This window comes from Thamnophis elegans, chromosome 5, assembly GCF_009769535.1.
Source record: "Thamnophis elegans isolate rThaEle1 chromosome 5, rThaEle1.pri, whole genome shotgun sequence".
Lineage (NCBI taxonomy): Eukaryota > Metazoa > Chordata > Lepidosauria > Squamata > Colubridae > Thamnophis > Thamnophis elegans.
This window is the reverse complement of record NC_045545.1, coordinates 95975925-96002640: the sequence shown is the minus strand read 5'-3', so window position 1 is coordinate 96002640 and position 26716 is coordinate 95975925. Positions and strand designations below refer to the sequence as shown.

At 46.3% G+C, this 26716-nt stretch overlaps 2 protein-coding genes across 4 annotated transcripts in view; both read left to right on the top strand.

Moving 5' to 3' along the window:
- LOC116509153 overlaps positions 1 to 26716 on the top strand; it is a 43930-nt gene that overhangs the window by 14961 nt on the left and 2253 nt on the right. Inside the window, exons 1-5 of one of the 3 annotated variants that reach the window (XM_032218148.1) lie at positions 14928 to 15179; positions 17887 to 18028; positions 20230 to 20287; positions 21774 to 21861; positions 26110 to 26507. In XM_032218148.1, the coding sequence (XP_032074039.1) occupies positions 17922 to 18028; positions 20230 to 20287; positions 21774 to 21861; positions 26110 to 26507 (651 nt within the window). In that variant the 5' untranslated portion in view covers positions 14928 to 15179; positions 17887 to 17921. Of the gene's footprint in view, positions 1 to 14927; positions 15180 to 17886; positions 18029 to 20229; positions 20288 to 21770; positions 21862 to 26109; positions 26508 to 26716 lie in introns of those variants that run through there. The other 2 variants (XM_032218146.1, XM_032218147.1) reach the window with 2 other exon arrangements.
- On the top strand, positions 40 to 10328 carry ZGPAT (zinc finger CCCH-type and G-patch domain containing). Its single transcript, XM_032218145.1, has 7 exons — positions 40 to 446; positions 2159 to 2916; positions 4496 to 4629; positions 6713 to 6874; positions 7918 to 8049; positions 8175 to 8595; positions 9730 to 10328. The coding sequence occupies exons 2-7, from the start codon at positions 2297 to 2299 to the stop codon at positions 9866 to 9868; spliced, it is 1608 nt and encodes a 535-aa protein (XP_032074036.1). The 5' UTR covers positions 40 to 446; positions 2159 to 2296; the 3' UTR covers positions 9869 to 10328.

Sequence of the window (26716 nt, the reverse complement as noted above, 5' to 3'; positions counted from 1 at the left end):
CCATAGACAGAGAAGGAAACAAGAGGGAGAAGGAACCATTTTCGATCGGATTCGCCGGGCGCGAACCATAGACAGGGAAGGAAGGAACGAAGGAGGGGCCATTTCCGGTCCTATTCGCCGGCCACGAATCATAGACGGGGAAGGAAAGAAGAGGGAGGAGAAGGAAGCCGTTTCCGGTCGGTTTCTCTCTATGGTCATGAAGGCCTCTACAGGAGACCAGAAGCGGAGGCGGATCCCGAGAGCCGTCATGGCGGACGTTGGATACTGAAAGGGGAAAAGCCGACCGTCGTTGAGGCGGGGACGTCGTGCCGGTGGACCGCTTTCCCCTCGCTTGGCGTGGCGCGCGACGCTGTTCTCCAGGAGCCCAGGACTACAAAGCTCATCTCCCTCCCTCCTTAGTGGACCCATATGGCTGTGGATGATGGGAGACGAATCCATCGTCCTGGGTGGGCTGAGACTTCCCTCTTTTTTTGGTCTGAGTGAACAGCAAAGGAAAGGAAGGTCTAGCTTGGAACGAGGCCTCTTCCTATCTGCTCGCAAATTCATTTATTTATTCATTTATTTATTTGCTGGGGCGTTTCCTGTTGAATTTCTGCCTGGCTCACAAGGCAGAACCTGCCAGCCCTGAAGAATAAAAGGGAGGGAAAAGTCATATTTCTTTTCTCTGCCCAGAGAGACCAGCAGGAGTTGCTACCTTTTCTTTCCTGCCTTTGCGCCTCTGCCGTTAATATCAGCTGCAGAGATTAATTTATTAAGAGATTAAGAAATATCAACTGCAGAAATATGAATCATATCAGCATTTTTCCCCCTGTTGAATTTCTGCCTGGCTCACAAGGCAGAAGCTGCCAGCCCTGAAGAATAAAAGAATATTTCTTTTCTCTGCTTGAAGACCAGCTGGAGTTGCCACTTTTCCTTTCCTGCCATTAAATATCACCTGGGAAAAAAATTAATTTATTAAGAAGTATCAACTGCAGAAATTTTAATCCCTTCGTATCAGGAATTATTTCATTGGCTTGTTCGTTAAAAGGCACACCGTTAGCAGCAGAAGAGAGGGGGGAAACTATAATTTGGTTGCAGGTGTTTGGATTTTCTAACCTGGTTTCCTGATAAAAATGGTTTTCTGACTTGGTTTTCCTTAGAAATTTTGATCTGTTTTTCCCGAAAAGCCACTCATTTCCCGAGTCGTAATACTGGGACACCTTTTACTGCAAATTTTCTGCCACTTCAGAAGATAGAATAAATATCTTGGTGCTTTTTAGATGCTATCTGCTTAATTTCCCAATATAGGTTGTCCTGGATTTACAATCATTTGTTTAGTGGCCATTGGGAGTTACGACAGCACTGGGGGGAAAAAATGACTCGTGAACAGGTTTCACACTTATGACCGTTGCAGCATCCCCAGGGTCAGGTGGGCGCTTGGCAACTGGCATGCATTTATGACAGTTGCACTGTCCTGGTCTCACATCACACACACACAAACACGCACTCCCTTTGTAACCTTCCCTTCTGACAAGCAAAATCAATAGGGGAAGCCTGATTTGCTTAACAACCACAGGATTCACTTAACAAACTCATAGAGCCGAGGAGGCACAGTGGTTAGGGTGCAGTACTGCAGGCCACTTCAGCTGACTGTTATCTGCAGTTCAGCGGTTCAAATCTCACCGGCTCAAGGTCGACTCAGCCTTCCATCTTTCCGAGGTGGGTGAAATGAGGACCCGGATTGTTGGGGGCAATATGCTGACTCAATTTGCTAAAAAAATTTGTAAACTCGGCTTTTGTAAAATTTGTAAAAACGGCTCTGGGAGGGCAAAAAACAGACCTTCCAGAAGTCCAGAAACGAGCCCGTTTTCGGCTTCCGGAGCTCGGGGGACTCAATTTGCTAAAAAAATTTGTAAACCGCTTAGAGAGGGCTGAAAGCCCTATGAAGCGGTATCTAAGTCTAATAAATAAATAAATAAACGTGGCAAAAGAGGGAAAATGAGGTGCAATTCATTTAGCAACTGCCTTGCTCTGCAACAGAAACGTTGAGCTTAATTGTGATCGTAAGTTGAGGACGACCTGTAATATTGTTTTGTAACCCAGTCAATGTGCAGAATTTTGAAAGGTTTTCCTGGAAAGTACTATAAACCTACTGACAATTATCTCTTGTTTCTTGTAGCGCGATGAGCTTGGATTAAAAACAGCAGCCACCATGAACTCGAGTGTGTGGTCCTTATTTTTGGATGAATATCGTTATTTCTCTCTTGCCTGCTAAGCTGAAAATGCGCTGAGTTCTCAACAGAAAAGGAGATCAGCCATGGACGAGGTGAGCTTGGAAGCAGCCATTCAAACCTACAATGCTCAGTTGGAGCAGGTGGACATGGCTCTGGGAGCCAGATTGGACCCAACACAACAGGCCGATCTAATCCAGCTGCAGGCCGATTTAAGGCAGCTGATAGAACTGACCGAAGCCAGCCTCCTCTCTGTGAAAAAAAGCAAGCTTTGTTCAGTTTTGGACACCGAAACGTTTTCCACGCCCTCATCCCTCCATCCTCAGCAGAGCGGCGGGGAAGCAGCTGGCCGCCCGAACGCCGATGACGAATATGCTGCTTTTAAGGAAGCCATTGAAGAAATAGGGGGAGAGGATGGCCCACTAAGGACTCAGGAGGACAGAGACGGGATGGGTGATGAAGAAGAAGAACAGGAGGAGGAGGAGGAAGAAGAAGAAGAAGAAATAGCCAGCGGGATGAAAGTGAAAGCTCCTTACTACAGTTCCTGGGGAACCCTGGAGTATCACAATGCTATGATCGTAGGTAGTGAGCGCTTGGAAGATGGAGGGCAGGGAGTTAGGGTGCTCTACCTCTACCCAACTCACAAGTCTCTGAAGCCTTGTCCCTTTTTCCTGGATGACAAATGTCGATTTAAGGAGAATTGTCGGTAAGTAGATCGACTGGTAGGGGAGGGCCGGGGTACCCTGGTACGCACCTCTTTCATTATGCGGAAAGAACCTATGTCGCGTCAAGGCCTGTTTTCAGCCTCCCTGGCCTCCAGCCTCCTTGTGGCCAGCAAAGTGCTGCAGGAGGCTGGGTAGGCCGAAAACGGGCTGTGCGGGGGCCACACACCCCAGTGCAGCTTGTTTTCGGCCAGCAGAGTGCTGCAGGAGGACTGGATTGGACTGGATTTCAATTATGAGGCCTCAAATAAGTGCCTTATCTGGATAGAAAACAAGCCACCTCCTATGTTAATACTACAGTTTAATGCCGGATTTTACACACTGTAGGACCATTTAATCTACAATCACCCACCTATAATTGATAGCCATTTCTATTTGCCTTCCTGGAAATTGACCTCTGCTGTTAGAGCTTGCATTATCACGTTATATACGCTGTTGTATTTTTATTCTTAGTTGAACAATAAGAATACAATAGTATAAGTGGCTGTTCTGCTTGGAAAAGCAGTTTACTATAAATTTAGAAATAAAAGAGCCGAGGTGGCGCAATGGTTAGGGTGCAGTACTGCAGGCCACTTCAGCTGACTGCTATCTGCAGTTCAGCGGTTCAAATCTCACCGGCTCAAGGTTGACTCAGCCTTCCATCCTTCCCAGGTGGGTGAAATGAGGACCCAGACTGTGGGGGCGATATGCTGACTCTGTCAACCGCTTAGAGAGGGCTGAAAGCCCTATGAAGCGGTATATAAGTCTAATTGCTATTGCTAAAAAGTTTAGCGGAGTGTGAAGAATAAGTAATAATGTTGACCAGGAATATCTGGTAGAAGAGAGAGGGAAATGGTAATGGTGAAGAACTCTGGAAAGAAAGAAGAGAAGGGAATATAATGCATCTTTAGCCTGTGTCAAATGTCCACCACGCCCACCCCTGGCCACGCCCACCATGCCACCGCATCCCCCCCCCCCCCCCCAGTCCTCCAAGGTCAAACATAACCCTGATGCGGCTCTCAAATTGGTTTTGACACCCCTGATCTTCATGATAAGATTGCTCTTTTCCTGCTTAGGGAATCTCTGTTCAGGTAGTGCTCGACTTATGACCACAGTGGAGGCCCAAATTTCTTTTGCCCAGCAAAAAGGGTTGTTAAGTGAATTTTGCTCCATTTTACGTCATTTCTTGCCACAATTATTTAAGTGAATCACTGCAGTTGTTAAGTTAATTAACCTGGTTGTTAAGTGAATCTGGCTTCCCCATTGATCTTGCTTGTCAGAAGGTTGCAAAAAGTGGTGATATGACTTGGGATATTATGATCGTCGTTATTACAAGTCAGTTTCCAAGCATCCAAATTTTGATCATATGCGGGACGCTGCCAATGGCCAATTTTCCGAGGAGGCGGGGAATGGACATTCATCAGATCTCCAAATCTGGGTCATGTGTTCCGCCAGAGAGGTCTGTCGTAACCTGCAATGGTTGCTTAGGGTCTGGTCGTAGGTTGAGGACTTCCTGTATAAAGCTACGGTGTTTGGAAACCAAGGCACTTACAATGGACTCTCCCTTTGTGGTCTTCATGGCAGGTTTTCCCATGGGCAAGTAGTATCCATTGAGGAGCTGCGCCCCTTCGAAGAGCCTGACCTCAGTTGTCTAGCTGTGGGATCAGCCTGCCTGGGGAGGCACCAGGATGGGATCTGGTATGCTGCTAAAATCACAGGTAAGGTCGGCATGCCCCATGGGTTTCATTGTATGAAGAATCTATGTTGTGGCCTGCCAGACTCAGACGATGAGGAGATTGAGGAGGAACTTGGGCCAGTGCTGGAGTCTGGGGAAGGCTGTGATGGATGCTCTCTGTCGGACGCAGAGATAGATCTAGGGCAATTCCAACATTTCCCAGCCACCAGAGAGGCAGCTGTCTTAGGAGGCTGATATGAGTGAGGAGGAAGAACAGCTGGAGCCTGTTCCAGATGCATGCATGCGCAGGGCTGTTAGGAGAGGAGAACAGCGGAGGACAAGGAGACGACTCGAGAAGCAAAGCAAAATGCAAAATCCCCCTGACCGGGGAATAAATAGAAGGAAAGGGGAGTGGTGGTCGTAGGAGACAACAGTTCGTATTTCTGAAGATTTTGCTCATTGTGTTATGTGCCTCAGAGACTGCCTGGACTTTTCGGTGGGTGAATGCCATTAATTCACAGGAGATAAATAAAGAGGCAAGGAGTCTGTTTCTTGTTTCTGCTAAGGCTGCATCAGAACAGTCTAGGATGCTGGCAACCACACCTGGGACAGGTAGAACTCTGGCCTAGAACTGAGCACCCCTTAATTGCATCCAGATTTGGTGGATTATTTGCTCTTTTAGGAAATCCAGAGGTAACTTTTTTTCCCCCTAGCTTTGCTGCCGTATTCCAAGTTTGTTTTTTTCTTTAACGTTTCCTTGGCTCATTGATTAAGAAGTTTTTGGAGACCTGAAGCAGCCCATTTCTTTGCCATCCTTTTAACTCAGGATTTCTCAAACTCAGCAACTTTTAAGTCTCTTAAAATCCCAGAATTCCCCAGCCAGCCAATCACCTGGAGAGTTTTGAGTTCTATCAAGCCAGCAGGGTGACTTTGGGCCAATCACTCTCGTTTCAACCCAATACACCTTGCAGTGTTGTTCTTATTGTAGAGAAAATAGGAAGAGAAGGAAGAAGTATTAGGTATAGTGGTACCTCGGTACTCGTCGTTTATTGGTTTATTGAGTTACAAAAACAATGAGTACCAAACACATTTTCCCATAAGGAATAATGGAGTGAGTCACAAGACAGCCAAACGCCAACAAGCTCTAAATTGTGCGTCGAGTATCAAACAAACAATGAGTACTGGGACAAAAAATTTGCATCAAATTGCATTGAGTAGCAAATTTGATGTGTTTTCAAGCAATTGAGTAACAAGGTACATTTGTATATGCGCCACCCTGAGTTACTTATAGAAATCATTTAAGGTGTTAAACGGACCAATGATGATGTAATGAACAATTGATATACATCTGATCTGAAATACTTAACCACTATATGGATTAATAATGAATAATGGAAAACTATTTTTGGAACTCTGGATGATTGGTGACATTATGGTCAATCGAAAATATGAATGTATATTATAAATTAATGGGAATTCTTTGTTTTAATTTCCTCCTTTTCTCCTTGGAGATAGGTGATATTATAATACTTTAAAGACTTATTGTTATTTGACAGATAATTATGAATTCAAGGAAATAAGGATTGTTACAAATGAAAGAATATTAATGGTAATTTGAACACATAATGCTCAATGACAGCGAAATATTCAGTTATGTTTAATGCAAAACCAGTGATGTTATTCTTAATCTTAAGAATTGATGCACGAAAACTTGTAACCAAACAACATGCTTGATGAAATGGAGGAAAGTTGTTTTTTTCTTCTTCTCTTGCTTTGTTTTGTATGTGTTGTTTTGTTTAAAAAGAATAAAAATATATTAAAAAAAAGAAATCATTAAGGTGGAATATAAATAACGTGAATAATCTTCATTCTCGTCCCAAAGGTGCTTTTTTCAAGAGGCCACTGGGCTTTCTGATTTTTCTTTGAAGACGTTTCGCTTCTCATCCGAGAAGCTTCTTCAGAGCTGAAGAAGAGAAGGAGCTGAAGAAGCTTCTCGGAGGAGAAGCGAAACGTCTTCGAAGAAAAACCGGAAAGCCCAGTGGCCTCTTGAAAAAAGCACCTTTGGGAACAACCACAAGTTGGATGACGGAGAAGCTCCATAGACCATTTTCATTCTCCTTTCTCAGACATTGACAGCGGTTATTACACAGTGAAGTTTGACTCGCTGCTCCTGAAGGAAGCGGTGGTGGAAGGGGATGGCATAATCCCTCCGCTCCGGAGCGAGGAGACCTCTTCTTCCTCCTCTGAGTCCGAAGGCGATGAATTGGATAGCTCTGCGTACGCTAAAGGTAAAAGATAAATGGGACTCTGCTTTCCTGACTTTCCCACTGCCCAGTAATTACTTGTGTCAAATTTCCTTAACAATGCCTTAATTAATTCATAATTATTGAGTTTTTAATACAAAACCAGTGATTTATTAGGTGTTCTGTTAGGTAAGCTCCCCGTTGGGAGAGCGAGTACGTTCAGCGAAGCGTTGTGAGAGTTGTGTTGGAGAACACACCAACCAGCATACAGAGACACTGCAGTTTAAATAGGCTTTTACTTTCGTGGAAATAGAGGTATCAGAGTCCATCAAACAGTCCAAGTCATACACGGATAAGACAGTCAGTCATCAACGTCTTTCAGTTAAGGGATAATCCAAATAACATAGTTCATAATCATACAAACAGTCCGGTACTCAAAGTTTACTAGCAGTTGCAAAACTTACAATAGCTCACAGCACTTCCAGCTTCCAAAAACACTCAGATCAGCCCAGCATCTAATGAAACAGAGAGCTAACAGTCATTCTGGCTCCCTCTTATGGCCGATTGAGGAAACAGCAACCAATCACATTTTGCAGTACGATTTAAAGAAACAGGTACAGCATTGTTACATGATTTATATATTGCCAACCCAACTGTTAGATTATATTCCTAATATTCCTAGCTCTGCATACGCTAAGGGTAAAAGATAATGGGACTCTGCCTCTGCTTTTCTGACTTTCCCACTGCCCAGTAATTACTGTGTCAAATTTCCTAACGATGCCCTAATTAATTCATAATTATTGAGCCAAATTCCTCAGCCAGCATCTTTTAAGATGGGTGGACTTCAACTCGCAGAGTTCCCCAGCCAGCGTCCTTTAAGATGGGTGGACTTCAACACCCAGAATTCCCCAGCCAGCGTCTTTTAAGATGGGAGGACTTCAACTCCCAGAATTCGCTAGCTAGCATCCTTTAAGTTGGGGGCACTTCAACTCCCAGAATTCCCTGGCCAGCATCCTTTAAGACGGGTGGACTTCAACTCCCAGAATGCCACTTTCTGCCTCTAATCTCTCTCTCCCTCCTTTCTCCAGTCATTGACGGCAGCATTCCGGAGAATGGAGAAGGCACATCGACCTGTCTTTCATCCTTTGGCAGCTGGGAAGCCCATACGCGCGGCATTGGCTCCAAACTTATGGCCCAGATGGGTTACGAGCTTGGTAAAGGTAAGTGTGGGTTGGGGGGGGAGGGATGAGGTGTACACCCCCACGGAGGGCCTGCCCTCCAATGGATACCCCAGGTGCGATTCTTCTTGTACACGCGCACGCCCGTCTCCCTCTTTCCCTTCCAGGCCTGGGCAAAAATTCAGAGGGTCGGATCGAGCCAGTATTAGCCGTCGTGCTCCCCAAGGGGAAGTCGCTGGACCAATGCGCGGAGATCTTGCAGAAGAAGAAGGAGGGGAAGCTGGATCCATCCAAGCCCAGGAAACGGAGGGCGAAAGGGAAGACCGCGGCCCGACTCCGCCAGCAGATCCCGAAACCCCGACGGAACGTGTTTGATTTTCTAAATGAGAAGCTGCAGAGCCAGGACTCTGGGGGGCAGCCGGGAGGGACGCTGCCTCCGCTGGAGAGGAGCAGCAAGGAGATCTACCACGCCAGCAAGAGCACCAAGAAGGCGCTGAACGTCCGCCTCTTCCAAACCGTGGAACAAATCGAGCAGACTCAGAGGGACATCCGAGGGATTCGCGAGGCCTTGGCGCGCAACGTCGGGCGGTAAGGAGCGCGCCTGCTGGGCGGGAGAGGGGTCGTTCGGCTGACCTCCGCTGATCCTGCGGCAGGGAATTAACACACGTCTCTCGGGTCTTCCCGCGTAGGATAGGCAGGCGTGCAGGGACCTGCTCCTGGCAGGACAACTGGTGGTAGTTGCCACAGATGTCTCTGCCTTTAATCAAAAGGGCCTTTAAACCCAGGTCAAACCAAGGTCCAGATTTTCCCCAACTGGCAGACTCTGCTTGTGGCTCGCTCAGATGAAGATTTTATGTGGGTTAGCCGGGTGTGGAGCTCCAGATCTGTTGGGTTAGTTCGTGATTTGGTATATCGTGCAAACTAAAGATTACCGTATTTTTTTGGACTATAAGACGCACTGCTGTATAAGATGCACCAAGATTTCGAAGCGGTAAGTTAGAAAAAAAAAGTTTTTGTCCTCCCCGGCCCCCAGGAGCACTCTGCAGGCTTCAGCAGGGCTGGAGGAAGGGGAAAACGCTTCTGTTTTCGTGGGGTGCTACAAAACGTGGGATGCTACAAAACACCATGAACGCAGCTGTATTGCCACGCACCCGAAGTTTGCTCGTTCTTGCGACCACAAAGGGACCCATCCAGGGGTGGGATTCAGCTGGTTCGGGCGAACTGGATGTTAATTTTACATCTGGTTCGCCGAATCAGTAGTTGCAAGGACTGGCTGGCCATGCCCACCCTGCCCTTTCAGGAGTCTCCACACGGCTCTGGGAGGGCAAAAAACAGGCCTTCCAGAAGTCCAGAAACGAGCCCGTTTTCGGCTTCCGGAGCTCGGGGGAAGGCCGTTTTCACACTCCCAGAGGCTCAAGAAAAGCCTCCAGAGCCTGGGGAGGACGAAAATGCCCTCCTCCCCTGCCGTGGTGCATGAGGCTGAGTAGGCCACACCCACCATGACCACGCCCACCCAGCAACCAGGGAGAGAGAACTGCTTGCTAACATTTTTCAGTCCCACCTCTGGGCCCATCCGTCAGAACTTTGAATCCCGGTCGTAAGTCCTCTTTCTTAGGTCCGTCCCACATTTGAACAGTTGTTGCAAAGTGGCCAGTCGTAACTCGAGGCCTACCTGTCCCACTCCCAATCTCTCTCTCTCTCTCTCCCTCTCACGATTTCTAGGCACACCATCGCCACCGCGAAGCTGGAAGAGAAGCTGTCGGGCGCCCACAAGAAACTGGGTGAGCTGCGGGCTTTGGAAGCGAGTCTCCAGCAGGAGCAGAAGAAAGCGGACACGCATAAAAAAATGACCGAGTTCTAGGTTTTTCTCCGTGTCACACAAAAAAAAGGATATTTCAGTTTCAAGATGGCTGCCGAGGAGCTGCTGCAGTGGAAAGCAATTCCTTTCTTCCGGCTTTCGTTTCCTCCCGTTGGACAAGCGGGCTGGATTTGAACTGGGAGCTTCAGAGAAATCTTCCTCCAAAATAATAGCCCCAGCAGATTCAGAACTGGCCTGATTCAGGATGGTTTTCGGTTAGGACAGCTTTACAACCTGTGGACTTCAACTCCCAGAATTCCTGAGCCAGCGTTGCTGAAGTTGAAGTCCACGGGGTCCTAGAGTTGCCTATTCCTATGTTATATTCTGCCTATCTCTTTGATACTTGGTTTCTCCAGGATTTCTCTATGGTTGCTTGGGGACAGATGGCCTCTTTCCCCCCGATTTTCACAGACAGGAGCACTACTATGGAGAACGGAGAAAAAATAAAATGAGAAAAACCCTCTCTTTTTTTGGTACTAACATTAATCTGTTTGACCAGCAGGAGGCGCAATGATATTCTTGCACAAAGCAGTCCTTGGGTTGTGTTCTGATCTAGGCTTCCCAAGATCATGAAGCCGACTCCTCGTCCCGATAAAACCCCTTTTATTTAGGTTAAAGGGAATTCCTCTCCAGCAAAGGCCCGTCCGACAGTCTTTCGAGAGATTTCACAACGACAGACCTTTATCAGGCTTGGAGAGCTGCCAGGCTGATATCTTGCAAACTCCACGCTGTAGCAGCAATTACTTGGCAAAGAGTCAGGAACAGATCTTCACCCTAATGAATTGAACTAATGGTCTCCTGCAAACGCCACTCCCCTTTCGCTCCTCTTTTATTCCCTCTGGGAGGGGCCATTCACCATCCACCTGTGGCTTTACTCCAGAGTCTGCCCTTGTTCCTTAGCTGTTCCCTTCTTCTGGCAGCTCTGTGCATGCCCACATTGGGAACAGGCTCCAGCTGTTCTTCTGCCCCACTGATCTCCAACTCTGAAGGCAGCTGTTGGACGGCCCTGGCCCCCTCTCTGCCTCCGATACAGAGCCTTCCCAGACTCCAGGACTGGCCCATCTTCCTCCCCAACCTCCTCACTGTCCGAATCTGCTGCCAGATCCGCTGGCAGGCCACACAACAGGTTGTGTCGTTTTTCACTTCTTTTATTTATTTGTTTACATCCCGCCTTCATTATTTTTTACAAATAGGATAGTGAGTGTATCCAATGCACGCCTTCCTCTTCCTGTTTTCCCCACAACGGTCCTGTGAGGTAGGTTGGGCGGAGAGAGATGAGTGCGCCAAAGTCACCCAGCCGGCTTTCATGCCTAAGGCGGGACTAGAATTCACCGTCTTCTCGTGATTGTCCCAAAGTCACCCAGTTGACCCAGGCAACCATTTTTATGACAGTCATTAAGCAAATGCCCTGATGATGAAGTGACAAATGGAGTCACTAAATTTCCTAGCAGAACAAGGAGCCAGTGGAACAGCTTGCCTCCAGAAATTGTGGCTGCTCCATCACTCGAGGTCTTTAAGAAGAGATTGGACAGTCACTTGTCTGAAATGGTGTAAGGTCTCCTGCTTGAGAAGGGGGGTGGACTAGAAGACCCCCAAGGTCCCTTCCAGCTCTATTCTGAGGTTTATCAAGTTTATCTGAGACACCTGAATCAGAGTTCAAATGGGTGTGGGGCCTTCTTGGAACTGCTAAAAGAACTGTTTGACCTCTCATTCAAACCAGCGGTCCTCTCTGTCCAGCATGGGGTCAAAGCAGCCGTCTACACTAACATTTAACAACCCTCTCTCAACAGAGGGAATAGAATTAGGATTAGAAAAGAATGGAATGGAATAGAATAGAATAAGGAATGGAATGGAATAAGGAATGAGATGGAATGGAAAGGAATTGAATAGAATAAGGAATGGAATAGAATATGGAATAGAATAGAATAAAGAATGGAATAGGATAGAGTAAGGAATGGAATAGAATAAGGAATGGAATAAAATATAGAATAGAATAAGGAATGGAATTAGAATAAGGAATGGAATAGAATAAAGAATTGAATAGGATAGAATAAGGAATGGAATTTGAATAGAATAAGGAATAGAATAGAATAAGGAATGGAATAAAATATGGAATAGAATAGAATAAGGAATGGAATTAGAATAGAATAAGGAATAGAACAGAATAAGGAATGGAATAAAATATGGAATAGAATAGAATAAGGAATGGAATTAGAATAAGGAATGGAATAGAATAAAGAATGGAATAGGATAGAATAAGGAATGGAATAGAATAAAGAATGGAATAGGATAGAATAAGGAATGGAATAGAATAGAATAAGGAATAGAATAAAATATGGAATAGAATAGAATAAGGAATGGAATTAGAATAGAATAAGGAATGGAATAGAATAGAATAAGGAATGGAATAAAATATAGAATAGAATAAGGAATGGAATTAGAATAGAATAAGGAATGGAATAAAATATGGAATGGAATATGGAATAGAATAAGGAATGGAATTAGAATAGAATAAGGAATGGAATAGACTAGAATAAGGAATGGAACAGAACGGTAGAATAAAATAAGGAATGGAATAGAATAGAGTTGAAAAGGGTCTTGGGGGTCTTCTAGTTCAACCCCCTGCTCAGGCAGGAAACCATATCCCATTTCAAATAAATGGTTGTCCAAGCTCTTCTTAAAAACCTCCCGTGTTGGAGCAACCACAATTTCTGGAGGGAAGTTGTTCCACTGATTATTTGAAAAGAGGGGTGGGGGAATAAGACGCCACCTCTCCCCTGCCTACAACACGGTTCTTTCAGCAGTTGCGAGAAGATCACTCTTCAGGTGGCCGAGGGCACAGATACACCAAGTGCCCTCAATGGCTCTCAAGAGAGAGTACTAACGACCAGATGTGACTGCAAAAGAAAATATACAGTAAATCCTTCCATCCTCCACCGTTCAGTCAGAACGGAAGAAGCTTCTTGCAGGAGAAGCGAAATCTCTTCTAGCAAAACAAGACAGTCTGGTTGCCTTTTGAAAAAGCAAAAAATAGCACTTTACAGAAAACCACTGTTTGTTTTTTTTACTTCGACTCAGCAGAGGCAATGATGGCAAGCGAACAAGCCGCTAGACCACAGCGAGAGAATCAGCGGCCTGCTCCCGGGGCGCACACCAAGAGCTGCAGTGAAGAGATGGGACCACAATAACTCTGTTTATCGCCCTTATTTCCTGTGCACATTTTCTCGCGCATCAAAGTGGAAAATAATGAACTCCTGTGGCTTCCCTTCCCCCCCGCCTTTCATCTTTGCAAGCAGAGTTTTTTTTTCAAATTCAGACTTCATCACAAACTGCTAAACAAGCAGCTAGTCCTCTTGTAAAATGCAGTTTTTCTTCGCTATTCTAATTCCCCAAATTGGGAAGCTTCTCATTTTGGATATAATAATGCCCCCTTAATATCAGGGAAGGTTTCCATTTTCCTTCTTTCATTATATTATACATTGGCAATACAGAAAAAACAAGACGCATCAATGATCAGATGCTGAGGGAAATAGCTGGGAACACAGCTAGTCCTCGACTTACGACTGTTCGTTTAGTGACCGAAGTTACAACGGCACTGAAGATCACCATTTTCCACATTTAGGACCGTGGCAGCGTCCCCGTGGACACACGATCAAAATTCAGACGCTTGGCGACTGGTTCATACTTACGACCGTTGTTGCAGTGTCCCGGGGCTGCGTGATCCCCTTTTGCGACTGTCTGATGAGCCAAGTCAATGGGAGAAGCCAGATTCACTGAACGACCGTGTTACTCATTTAAGAACTGCAGGGATTCACTTAACAAATGTGGCAAGAAAGTCATAATATGGGCCAAAACCAGCAGAGGGATTCCAAATATTTTCCTACCGGTTGTATGAGAGGGGGCTTTGCGCGCGTGCTCGCAACACTCAAAGACCGCCCTCGATGTCAGCACTAGTGCACTGAGCTAAAAAACAAGGGAATATAGGACAGGGATAAACAGGAGGGAGGGCGTGGCCAGCCAGAGGTGGTATTTAGGTTCTCCAAACTACTCAAAATTTCCACTACTGTTTCGCCTGAGCCTGTCCGAATTGGCTGAATACCACTTCTGGCCAAAACATAAACTGTTTCAGTATTCCAAATATCATCCAGAATTAAATCAGAGTCCAAGGCATAGCTTTCATCAAAGTTCCAATTTAATAAGAGAGACATGTTGGTACATCTGTGGGAAACCTGAATCTGAAAGCTTCCTGGGTTTTCCCCACCCAGTTGAAAGTTCAAGATCTTGCCCCCCATGCCCACAAGTCCATCCCATGGGCCAGTCTCCCACTGCCACGCTGGCAGCTTCCACTCATCCAGTTCCGGTCAGGTGCAGAGGTGCAGAGACAAAGGATGACCTTGACCCTCTAGGAAGAATGTTGTTATGGCTACATCGCATCTTACTCCTACAATCCCACCTCTCATTTTCCCACCATAGAAAATGCACAGTAGAATAATAGAAAGTGTGGCAGGCCAAAGATCCAAAAGAAAAGATGGCGGCAGGCCTGACATGAGATTTGCCCCATTTTATGACCTTTGTTGCCACCGTTGTTAAGTCAATTACCGCAAGGAGAACCTTTACCTAGGGAAGGCAAGTTAATACCAGCCCTGAACGGCACTGAAAAAACTGACTTATGACCATTTTTCACACTTACAACTGTTCCAGCATCCCCATGGTCAAAATCCAGGCGTTTAGCAACTGACTTGTAGTTATGACGGTTGCGGTGCCCGGTGCGTCACGTGATCCCCTTTTGTGACCTGACGTGCAAAGTTAACTCACTTAACAACCATGTCCCTAACCGACCGACTGCAGGGATTCACTTCCCCCCAAAAATGGGCCAAAACTCACTCCACCGAAGTTTCACTGAGCAACAGAAATTCTGACCTCGATGCTGGTCGTAAGTCAAGGACTACCTGTAGACGATTCCCTCCTCTCCCCCCCCCCCCCGCCTGCCTGTCAGAACTGCCTGCTTTTGAGTTGTTTGGTTTCAAACAGCCGCTTTGTAAGTGGGTCGCCTGGGCAGGAAACCGAAGCTTTGTCTTCGGCTGTGCGCATGTTTGGCTGGTGCGCTGAACACCTTCTGGGGAAAACGGCCGCGGGAGAGAGAGCTGGGGGTGTCTCCAGCAGCAGAAAAGGGCATCCAAAGCAGGAGTTAAGAGTTGTGGCTTGAAGGACGCCCTCGAGAAGGTCCAACCTGCGAGAAGATCCACGAGAAAACGGGCACGTGGGAAAGATTGTAACCATGACCTTGGTTTCCTCCTGTTCTTGAACGAGTGAAGTAAGTTGTTTCTTTGAACACTAAAACTCGGCTATTCTCTTTCCTTTCTGTGAAGCCCCCTTGGTCCTTTTCTAGGCCAAACCTGGTTGGGTTTGTGATACAATATAATACAATAGCAGAGTTGGAAGGGACCTTGGAGGTCTTCTAGTCCAACCCCCTGCCTAGGCAGGAAACCCTATACCGTTTCAGACAAATGGCTATCCGGCATCTTCTTTAAAACTTCCAGTGTTGGAGCATTCACAACTTCTGGAAGCAGGTTGTTCCATTGATTAATTGTTCTAACTCTCAGGAAATTCATCCTCAGTTCTAAGTTGCTTCTCTCCTTGATTAGTTTCCACCCATTATTTCTTGTTCTGCCCTCAGGTGCCTTGGAGAATAGTTTGACTGCCTCTTCTTTGTGGCAACCCCTGAGATATTGGAAGACTGCTATCATGTCTCCCCTGGTCCTTCTTTCTATTAAACTAGACATACCCAGTTCCTGCAACCGTTCTTCATATGTTTTAGTCTCCAGTCCCCTAATCGTCTTTGTTGCTCTTCTCTGCACTCTTTCTAGAGTCTCCACATCTTTTCTACATCGTGGCCACTAAAACTGAATGCAGTTGGATCTGGATCTTGGAGTCCTAGTAGACAATTGCTTAAAATTATAGGAGCCAGAGTTATGCTGCAGGCAGCAGTTCAGTGGTTTGAATCCCTAGCGCCGCGTAACGGAGTGAGCTCCCGTTACTTGTTGCAGCTTCGGCCAACTTAGCAGTTCGAAAGCATGTACAAAAATGCAAGTAGAAAAATAGGGACCACCTTTGGTAGGAAGGTAACAGCGTTTCGTGCGCCTTCGGCATTGAGTCATGCTGGCCACATGACCACGGAGGCATCTTCAGACAGCACTAGCTATTTGGCTTTGAAACGGAGATGAGCACCGCCCCCTAGAGTCAGGAACGACTAGCATATGTGTGCAAGGGGAACCTTTACCTTTAATTTAATAAAAAGAAGGAGTACTAGTGCCGTGATAATAGTCTTACAATATTTGAGGGGCTGCCACAGAGAAAAGGGGGTCAACCTATTCTCCAAAGCACCCGAAAGCAGGATGGAATGGATGGAAACTAATCAAGGAGAGAAGTAACTTAGAACTAAAGAGGAATTTCCTGACAGTGAGGACAATTTACCAGTGGAACTACTTGCCTCCAGAAGTTGTGGGCGCTCCAACACTGAAGCTTTTTAATAAGAGATTAGACAGCCATTTGTCTGAAATGGTGTAGGGTTTCCTGCCTGAGCAGGGGGTTGGACTAGAAGACCTCCAAGGTCCCTTCCAGTTCTGTTATTATCTGATTCTGTGGAACCTGGAGCTCAGATGTGGTTCCAGAGAAGAGATAGATATTGAGAATTGGCTTGCTTAGATGTAGGGAAGAAGGGAAGAAGAAGAAGTGACATGGTGAAGACTAACCAACTGATCAAGCTGGAACAGGGGTCCCCATACTTGGCAACTTTAAGACTTGTGGACTTCAACTCCCAGAATTCTCCAGCAGAGAAGGCTGGAGAACTCTGGGAGTTGAAGTCCACAGGACTTCAACTCCCAGAGTTGCCAAGTTTGAAGACCTGTGTGTGTGTGTGTGTGTGTGTGTGTGTGTGTGTGTTGTATTTGTGCTGATAAATAAATAAAGGGAGACTAGTATAGATCTATTTCAAGCTATTTAGCTCTCATCAGCTAGCCATACCCTTACTGGGATTAGAACCTGTGCTGTATTGCATCTTAGGCAGATGTGTTAACCATTAAGCCACAGAGTTCTTCTCCTTATCAGCTGAGTCAGGGAGAAAGGTATATATTTAAAGTCACAACCTGGTATGCCCAAATATGGGAGGAAGTTCACTGCTACCCAGTAAGGGTATGGCTAGCTGATGAGAGCTAAATAGCTTGAAATAGATCTATATTAGTCTCTATTTATTTATCAGTACAAATACAACACAAATGTAACAAAGGCAACAGTAAAAATATTGGGTTTCTGTCTGGATGGTGTCTTATGACGAGCCGATGGACAGAGAATGGAAGCATATATAGGAATCCCTATATATATTCTAATTTGGCATATGATGGGCAATTACTTAAGGCCCCAAGCTTGATTTCTGAAAAGAATGATTGCAATCGGCAAATACAGGTAGTCCTCAACTTACAATGATTCACTTAGTGACCGTTCAAATTTACGGGGCTGAAAAAAAGAGACTTAGGATTATTTTTCACACTTACAACCTATGTAGCAGCCCTAGAATCAACACTCAGATGCTTGAAGACTGATTCATACTTATGACGCTTTGATCAAAACTCAGACTCATGAAGACTGACTCGTATTTATGACGCTTTGATCACAATTCAGACGCATGAAGACTGACTTGTATGGGTCATGAGATCCCCTTTTGCGACCTTCTGACGAACAAAATTCAAGGGGGAAGCCAGATTCACTTAGCAACCGGGTTATGAAGTGAACACTGCGGTGCTTCACTATGGCGAGAAAGGTCGTGAAACGAGGCGGAATTCGCTTAACCCATGTCTCGCTGAGCGACAGAAATTTGGCCTCCGTTGTGGTTGTAAGTCGTGGACTATCTGTGTTTCAGTAGCTGATCTCTCCCTCCCTCCCTCTCTCTCCCTCTCTCTCTGTCTCTCTCTGTCTCTCTGTCTCTCTCTCTCTCTCTCTCTCTCTGTGTCTCTCTCTCCTTACAGCTTCCTGGGCCAAGCAGCTTTTCGGCCTCCGTTTTATGGCGTCCGTCTTTGAGGGAGGACCGGTGGGAGGGTTCCCCTTCTTCATCGCTGGGGTGTCCCTGCTGTCCGCCTGTTTCGTGGCTTTCTGTACAGCCTGCAAAAGGTAATCATGGGAGCAATTTTTTGGGCCAGTGTCCCCCACTAAAGCAGTGGTTCCCAAACTTGGCAACTTTAAGACTTGTGGACTTCAACTCCCAGAATTCTCCAGCCAGCTCAGCAGAGCTGGCTGGAGAATTCTGGGAGTTGAAGTCCACAAGTCTTAAAGTTGCCAAGTTTGGGAACCACTGCCCTAAAGGAACTCAGCATCTGGGCATACCTACTTTAAAAATTAACCAGAGCTGGTGGCAGATTCAGACAGTGAGGAGGTTGGGGAGGAAGATGGGCCAGTCCTGGAGTCTGGGGAGGGCTCTGCGTTGGAGGCAGAGAGGGGACCAGAGCCGTCTGACAGTCAGCAGCTGCCTTCAGAGTCAGACATCAAACAAACAAACAATAACAGCCTAATCAAAGAGAAAATCAACCACCATCCCTACCAACACTGAAAGGGAAGTCACTTATATAATAAAGAGAGAGCAAACCCGGCTCTCTTGTAGTACTGATTCTATTACGTAATTGGGTAATGAAACGCCCACAAGAAAGCAATCGAGCCCAGAAGGCAGCAAAGGCTCCTGTTGTGGCCCGCCAGTGGCCCAGCGGAGCAGTGAGGCAGAAGAACAGCTGGAGCCTGTTCCCAGTGTGCGCATGCACAGAGTTGCCAGAGGAAGGGAACAGCGAAAGAACAGGGGTCGACTTGGGAGGAAGGCCACAGGTGGACAGTGAATGGCCCCTCCCAGAGGGAATAAAAGAGGAGCGAAAGGGGAGTGGAGTTTGCAGGAGACCATTAGTTCGCTTCATTGGTTCGTGACTCTCCGAGACTCCTGGCCAAGTTTTGCCGATATCAGCCTGGCAGCTCTCCAAGCCTGATAAGGTCTGTGACTGTAAATCCTCTCTTGAAAGACTTTGCTGGGTGTGAATGAGCAGAATTCAAAGTCAATTAATAAAAGGTTTTTTTTGTCAGGACAAGGGGAGTGGAGTTTGCAGGAGACAATTAGTTCACTTTATTGGTTTGTGACTCTCCAAGACTTCTTGCAGAGATCAGCCTGGCAGCTCTCCAAGCCACAGAAGGTCTGTGACTGTAAATCCTCCCTTGAAAGACTTTGCCATCACAGTAAATTAATAAAAGGTGTTTTTGTCGGGACAAGGGGAGTGGAGTTTGCAGGAGACCATTAATTCGCTTCATTGGTTCGTGACTTTCCGAGGTTCCTTGCCAAGTTCTGCAGATATCGGCCTGGCAGCTCTCCAAGCCTGATAAGGTCTGTGACTGTAAATCCTCCCTTGAAAGACTTTGCTGGATGCAAATGAGCAGAATTCACAGCAAATTAATAAAAGGGTTTTTTGTTGGGACAAGGAGTTTGCTTCAGGCTCTTGGGAAGCCTCGGTCAGAACAGCTCAACACAATAATGCTTAGATAGACAAATAATTTAAAAAGTTGTCCAAAACAACATGGTGGCTCATTTGGGCACGGTGATATTACGATGTATAAAACGGAGAGTCCACAATGATGAAATTGATTTGTTTTTTGGGTCCCAGCAAGGAGAACATCTGGCTGGTTTTATTAAGCTTGGCAGTTCAACCGAGCTGGGCTTGGTTAATCTTTGAATAGGAGACCACAAGGAAATCCAAGGATCAGAAACTTTCATTTCCCATAGGTAAAGGTAAAGATTCCCCTTGCACACATGTGCTAGTCATTCCCGACTCTAGGGGGCAGTGCTCATCTCCGTTTCAAAGCCAAAGAGCCAGCACTTTCCAAAGACGTCTCTGTGGTCATGTGGCCGGCATGACTCAACGCCGAAGGCGCATGGAACGCTGTTCCCTTCCCACCAAAGGTGGTCCCTATTTTTCTACTTGCATTTCTTACGTGCTTTCGAACTGCTAGGTTGGCAGAAGCTGGGACAAGTCACGGGAGCTCACTCCGTTATGTGACGCTTGGGATTCGAACCGCCGAACTGCCGGTCTTTCTGATCGACAAGCTCAGCGTCTTAACCCCTGAGCCACCGCCTTATAAACGTTAGGAAAAGTCAGGTTAGCTGGAAAATGCCCAAATATGGAAACTGTTTTGGGATTTGTGAATGTGGAGTCATTGTGTCCACTTTAATTGAATGGATATTCCAGTGTTACTTTTCTGGAGCAAGATAACAAAATTCGCTTAATATACACAAAGCGATTAACCTCTCCAGGGATTAATTTTGCCTCTTTTGTATTATTTAGGAAAGATGAGAGCAAGCTGTCTTCCCTGGTGGATGACCAGGTGTCGTGTGATGAGCCCGTGAGTGCAGTTCTTCTCCTATTACATTCTCCCGGTGTTCATGAGGACTAGAACTCTCCTTAGTCAAATGCCCTGCTGGTTTCGGTCCCTGTGCCTGATTGTAGGTGTGAGAGACAAACAAAGGGCTTTGAAAAGCGAAAACAGACCACGTGAGCTTGGTCCAGAGGCTTAGAAAATAAAGAGAGAGGGGGCTGCAGCATTGTTTGACATAGGGTCTCTTGCCTGAACAGGGGTTGGACTAGAAGACCTCCAGGGACCCTTCCAATTCTGTTATTGTCTATTCTGTATATGTATGCTCATTCATTCATTCACCTATGATCTACCTACCGTATATCCTCTCTCTCTCTCTCTCTCTCTCTCATCTATCCTGTCTATCATCTATCTATCTGTCTGTCTCTTTCTCTGTGTCTATCATCTACCCTGTCTGTCTGTCCATCCGTCTATCTATATGTGTCTGTCGGACTGTCTATCTATCCATCTATAACATCTATCTGTTTCTCTCTCTCTCTCTCTATCATCTATCCTGTCTGTCTATCTTCTATCTGTCTGTCTGTCTGTCTGTCTGTCTGTCTGTCTATCTATCTATCTATCTATCTATCTATCTATCTATCTATCTATCTATCATCTATCATCTATCTATTTATATCTATCTATCTATCTATCTATCTATCTATCTATCTATCTATCTATCTATCTATCTATCTATCTATCCTATCTGTCTGTCTGTCTGTGTGTCTATCTATAACATATATGTCTCTCTCTGTCTATCATCTATCCTGTCTGTCTATCTTCTATCTATCTATCCTTCTGTCTGTCTGTCTGTCTGTCTGTCTATCTATCTATCTATCTATCTATCTATCTATCTATCTATCTAATATCATATCATATCATATCATATCATATCATATCATATCATATCTCTCTCTCTCGTCTGTCTGTCATCTATATCTGTCATCTATGTATGCATGTATGTATGTATGTATGCATCTATATCTCTATCTATCATCTATCTGTGTCTGTCATCTATGTCTGTCTGTCCTTCCTTCCTTCCTTCCTATCTATCTATCTATCTATCTATCTATCTATCTATCTATCTATCTATCTAATCTCTTATCTCTGTCTATCACCTATCCTGTCTGTCTGTCTGTCTGTCTGTCTGTCTGTCTGTCTCTATCCACATCTCACCTGTAAGTACAGTACAGAAAATGTTAGAACAGAGAGATCTGCGTTCTAATCTTCCCATAGACATAGAAGCTAACCCTGGAAAAATTCGCACCAGCCCCTCCCTTCCTCCCTCCCTCCCTCTCCCTCCCTCCCTCTCTCTCTCTCTCTCCAGCCTACCTTACTGAGTTGTTGTTGCAGAGAAAAATAGGAGGGGGGGAAGCACCTGAAAGGACATGTGCACAGAATTCCAGGCCCAGATAGATTCCCTTTGGGGTTCCTGCTTCTGAACCTCCCATCACCGGCTTTCCTTGTCCTTTAGCAGGCTGTGCCAGGACCGATGGCACCCTTGGCATTCGGAGGATCGCTGCCCAGTCTGCAGCACGGCAGTGAGAGAGATCCAGGAGATGCAAGTAAGTGTCCAGATGTTTTCTCATCAGAATTGGGGGTGGGGAGGCCCATTGGAATTTGAGAATGGAATTATGGAGCTCCCCGACTTTTCCATGAAATCATCATCCTCTTTTAAAGACCCCAAAATCCCTTGCGGGGTGGAATCTGGGAAACTGAATGGAGCGGAGTATTTACTGGCCCGATGCCCTTCTTGTTGCCGATGAGGAGTTTTGTTCAGCAGATCATATTCTCGTTGTGCCCAGAGAGAGAAATATCTTCCTCTACCTAGGATCGAACTCACAGCCTCCGGATTGCGAGGCAAGAGCTCCACCTCTAGGCCACCTCACCACTCCCAATTTTTCCATGAAATGGGATTCCCCCATCAGGTTTCCCACAGGTGGTCCTCAGCGCATGGCCACGAATGGAATCTGAATTTCTCTTGTGAAGCAAGCCCGTTGTTAAGCGAATCACGCCCGATTGTGTACACCCTTTTGGCCAGGGTTGTTCAGAAAAATAAACACGGCAGTTGTTGAGTGCATCTTGCCGTCGTTAAGCGAATCTGGCTTCCCCTGTTTGCTTTGCTTACCGGAGGTCATCTGACATAGTCACGAACAAGGAAAACTTGAATTTGGGATGCTACAACCATTATCAATACATGTGGTTGCCAAGGGTCTGAATTTTCCACACGTGACTTGACTGCTAGGGTCGTAAGTGCGAGGACCGGTCATAAGTCACCTTTTCCAGTGCCGTTGTACCTTTGAATGGTCATTAAACAGAGAATTGTAAGTTGAAAACAATCTCTATTGTGCTAGGGGTGGAGGTGGGGGCAGGTGAATGAAGGAATCATTGTTTTAAAAACTTTGTTAAAATTCTGTTTTAAGTTTTGTGGGTTTCCTGCCTCTCTGGCAGATGTGAGTGTGAGGGGGTGGGTTTTGTTTTTTTTAAACTCGGTCAGGTTTCGGTTAATTGTGGTGGGTTTCCTGTCTCATCAGCCAGTCATTGTAAGATGAGAGCTCTGGAAAACAACAGGTTGCTGAACCTCAGCATTTAAGCTGCTCCGAGACCCGTTTTAGGAACCCCAAAAGTCCTTGTCCTAAACCAGGAACCGCCAAAGTCGACAACTTTAAGACTTGGGACTTCAACTCCCAGAATTCCTCAGCCAACTGGCTGAGGAATTCTGGGAGTCGAAGTCCCAAGTCTTAAAATGGCTGGCTGAGGAATTCTGGGAGTCGAAGTCCCAAGTCTTAAAATGGCTGGCTGAGGAATTCTGGGAGTCGAAGTCCCAAGTCTTAAAATGGCTGGCTGAGGAATTCTGGGGGTCGAAGTCTCAAGTCTTAAAATGGCTGGCTGAGGAATTCTGGGAGTTGAAGTCCCAAGTCTTAAAATGGCTGGCTGAGGAATTCTGGGGGTCGAAGTCCCAAGTGTTAAAATGGCTGGCTGAGGAATTCTGGGAGTCGAAGTCCCAAGTCTTAAAATGGCTGACTGAGGAATTCTGGGGGTCGAAGTCCCAAGTCTGAAAATGGCTGGCTGAGGAATTCTGGGAGTCGATGCCCCAAGTCTTAAAATGGCTGGCTGAGGAATTCTGGGAGTCGATGCCACAAGTCTTAAAATGGCTGGCTGAGGAATTCTGGGAGTTGAAGTCCCAAGTCTTAAAATGGCTGGCTGAGGAATTCTGGGAGTCGATGTCCCAAGTCTTAAAATGGCTGGCTGAGGAATTCTGGGAGTCGATGCCTCAAATCTTAAAATGGCTGGCTGAGGAATTCTGGGAGTCGATGCGGCGATGCCCCAAGTCTTAAAATGGCTGGCTGAGGAATTATGGGAGTCGAAGTCCCAAGTCTTAAAATGGCTGGCTGAGGAATTCTGGGGGTCGAAGTCTCAAGTCTGAAAATGGCTGGCTGAGGAATTCTGGGAGTCGATGCCACAAGTCTTAAAATGGCTGGCTGAGGAATTCTGGGAGTTGAAGTCCCAAGTCTTAAAATGGCTGGCTGAGGAATTCTGGGAGTCGATGCCCCAAGTCTTAAAATGGCTGGCTGAGGAATTCTGGGAGTCGATGCCTCAAATCTTAAAATGGCTGGCTGAGGAATTCTGGGGATCGAAGTCTCAAGTCTGAAAATGGCTGGCTGAGGAATTCTGGGAGTCGATGCGGCGATGCCCCAAGTCTTAAAATGGCTGGCTGAGGAATTATGGGAGTTGAAGTCCCAAGTCTTAAAATGGCTGGCTGAGGAATTCTGGGAGTCGATGCCCCAAGTCTTAAAATGGCTGGCTGAGGAATTCTGGGAGTCGATGCCTCAAATCTTAAAATGGCTGGCTGAGGAATTCTGGGGATCGAAGTCTCAAGTCTGAAAATGGCTGGCTGAGGAATTCTGGGAGTCGATGCCTCAAATCTTAAAATGGCTGGCTGAGGAATTCTGGGGATCGAAGTCCCAAGTCTGAAAATGGCTGGCTGAGGAATTCTGGGAGTCGATGCGGCGATGCCCCAAGTCTTAAAATGGCTGGCTGAGGAATTATGGGAGTCGAAGTCCCAAGTCTTAAAATGGCTGGCTGAGGAATTCTGGGAGTTGAAGTTGCGAAAAGTTTTATATCCAAATATGTTTTATTCTTTAATTTATACTGTCTTCATCTTCCCTCAAAAAAAAAAACCATGGAGAAAAATCTTTTACCCAAACTTCCTCAAACCCCCAAATAAATTACTCAGACCTAATCCCAGAGGTGGTATTCAGCTAGTTTGCACTGGTTCGGCCGAACCATTAGTGGTGGCGGCCCTGATGTCATCACCAGTTCGGCTGAGTTTATAGTGGCGGCCAAGCTGACTGTAAAGTTTCCTAACTGTTGAGGATTCAGAAAATCCTCCACTTACAACCGGGAGGACAGCAACAGTGTAGGCTGCACCCTGATTGGCTGAGGCGCAACATAGCCTGTTGCTAGCCAACCGGGCCAACCTGATTGGCCGGGGTACTGCGTCAACAGTTGCTAGACGCTCCTAGGCCTGTGATTGGTCCCCCTATTCAATCTCTGTATATAAATACCTTGGCGGGGAAAAGTTACGTTTGAATCGCTGTCACTGCTCTTTCTGAATAAACCTTGTTCTTGTTGTGAAGTCCTGGCTCTCGCGTCGTCTCTACCCTCGATCCATTAAACTAACGATGCCGTAACTAACTCATAATAAGAGCCAATGTTTTAATACAGAAACCAGTGATTTATTAACAGCTTTACTAGGCATTATTCATTAGGCAAGATTTATTCGCAGCCATTCCTTTGCTGGGTTTATCTGCTTCTGAACTTTGCCCCTCTTCCTTTCCTCCCCTCACTCTGTGTCATAAATCACGTTTCCCAATAGATACACCCATCTCAAACCAGCTACTGTAATCTGAGATCCCGCTCCACCAACGGTATGTGTGGAATGTCAACACGGAGAGTTGACACTGACATCATCACGCATGCGCAGGAGGTCTTGCTGCACACATGCCCAGAAGTGTGTGCATTCCCACTACCGAACCGGTAGCAATGAATATAGGCGTTCATGCCTGCCTAATCCACATATCAAAGGAGAAGGTCTATAAACACCAGCAGAGTTAATTATGTCTCCCAGCGAACTGCGTTTTCAGGTTCCACCACAAAACCGTGAAGCCCTTATCCGCGCCGACATAAGTGCGGAGGACAAATCCGCGCCGTCCGAAGCGCTAAGGAAAAATGCGACCCTACCGCGATGACATAACCACGGAGGGCAAATCCGCACCTTCCGAAGCACTCAGCACCATAAACCTAACCCTAAACCTAACCCTAAACCTAACCCTAACCCTAAACCTAACCCTAAACCTAACCCTAAACCTAACCCTAAAGCAAACCCCTAAACCTAATCCTAACCCTTACCTTAATTTAAATTGGCTTTCTGCCGCCGCGCTGTTTTAAAGCGCCCTTCAGTCGCCGCGCTGTTGTCACGGCAGTGATGACGCGCGGTGATGACGTCGCGGCTTTAGCGATGCGGTTTTATCACCGCTATTTTGACGAGCGCGGTTTTGTCGTGCCACTGCGTTTTCATATGAATAAACATCACAGATGACACATACCTACACGCTGCCATGCCCCTCAAGTGTCAACCCTAAAAATCAGCATGGAGAAACTCCCCTATAAAACTGTGTCACTGTACCCCATTTTTCTACGGCTGCGCCTAAAGGCAAACGTTTTGTTTTTAGGAATAAATACAGGTGGTCCTTTGCTTGCTATGGGTGCATTAATTGGGACCCTGACAATTGGTGTGTTTCCCTCTGCAGACATCGCACCAGCCCTGCTGACTCTTCCTCACCCGTCGAACGAAGGCGACAACGCGGTGGGCAGCTGCAGCTTCCTCATCCTCCCTCAGAGGGACCTGCCCAACGTCCCGTCTTCTCCAGACATGACCTACTCCAACCTCAGCTTCCCAAAACGAGGCGAGGTGACGCTATGCGAATCCCAGAGAGTGGAGGGAGAAGAAAGCCGGGACGTTCATCCTGTGGCAGATAAGATCGTGGAGGACGTCCCTGGACACCACGCCCAGCCAGGAGGACCCAGCTATGCGTGTGTTGTGAAGAAGAAGACCACAGCCGATGGCAAACAAACCTGGGTGGAGGTGGATAAACCTCCACAGATGTCTCTTCTCACCGGCACGGGGTTATCTCTGCCGACAAAAGAGGTAGGAGATGTTTTTAAGGGGCCTTCAAGAGAAACGTTCTTGTTCTGTTCAAGAATGGTGGCTTCCATTGTTAGATCTCCCCTCCTAAGCCCCATAGATCAGTGTTTCTCAACCTTGGCAACTTGAAGATGTCTGGACTTCAACTCCCAGAATTCCCCAGCCAGCATTTGCTGGCTGGGGAATTCTGGGAGTTGAAGTCCAGACATCTT

What these genes read in the sequence shown, in the direction of transcription:
- ZGPAT (XM_032218145.1), top strand. Translation starts at nt 2,297, where the DNA reads ATGGACGAGGTGAGCTTGGAAGCAGCCATTCAAACCTACAATGCTCAG. An exon ending in CGATTTAAGGAGAATTGTCG is followed by an intron (nt 2,917 to 4,495) that starts GTAAGTAGATCG and finishes TCTTCATGGCAG; the next exon opens with GTTTTCCCATGGGCAAGTAG. An exon ending in GTATGCTGCTAAAATCACAG is followed by an intron (nt 4,630 to 6,712) that starts GTAAGGTCGGCA and finishes CTCCTTTCTCAG; the next exon opens with ACATTGACAGCGGTTATTAC.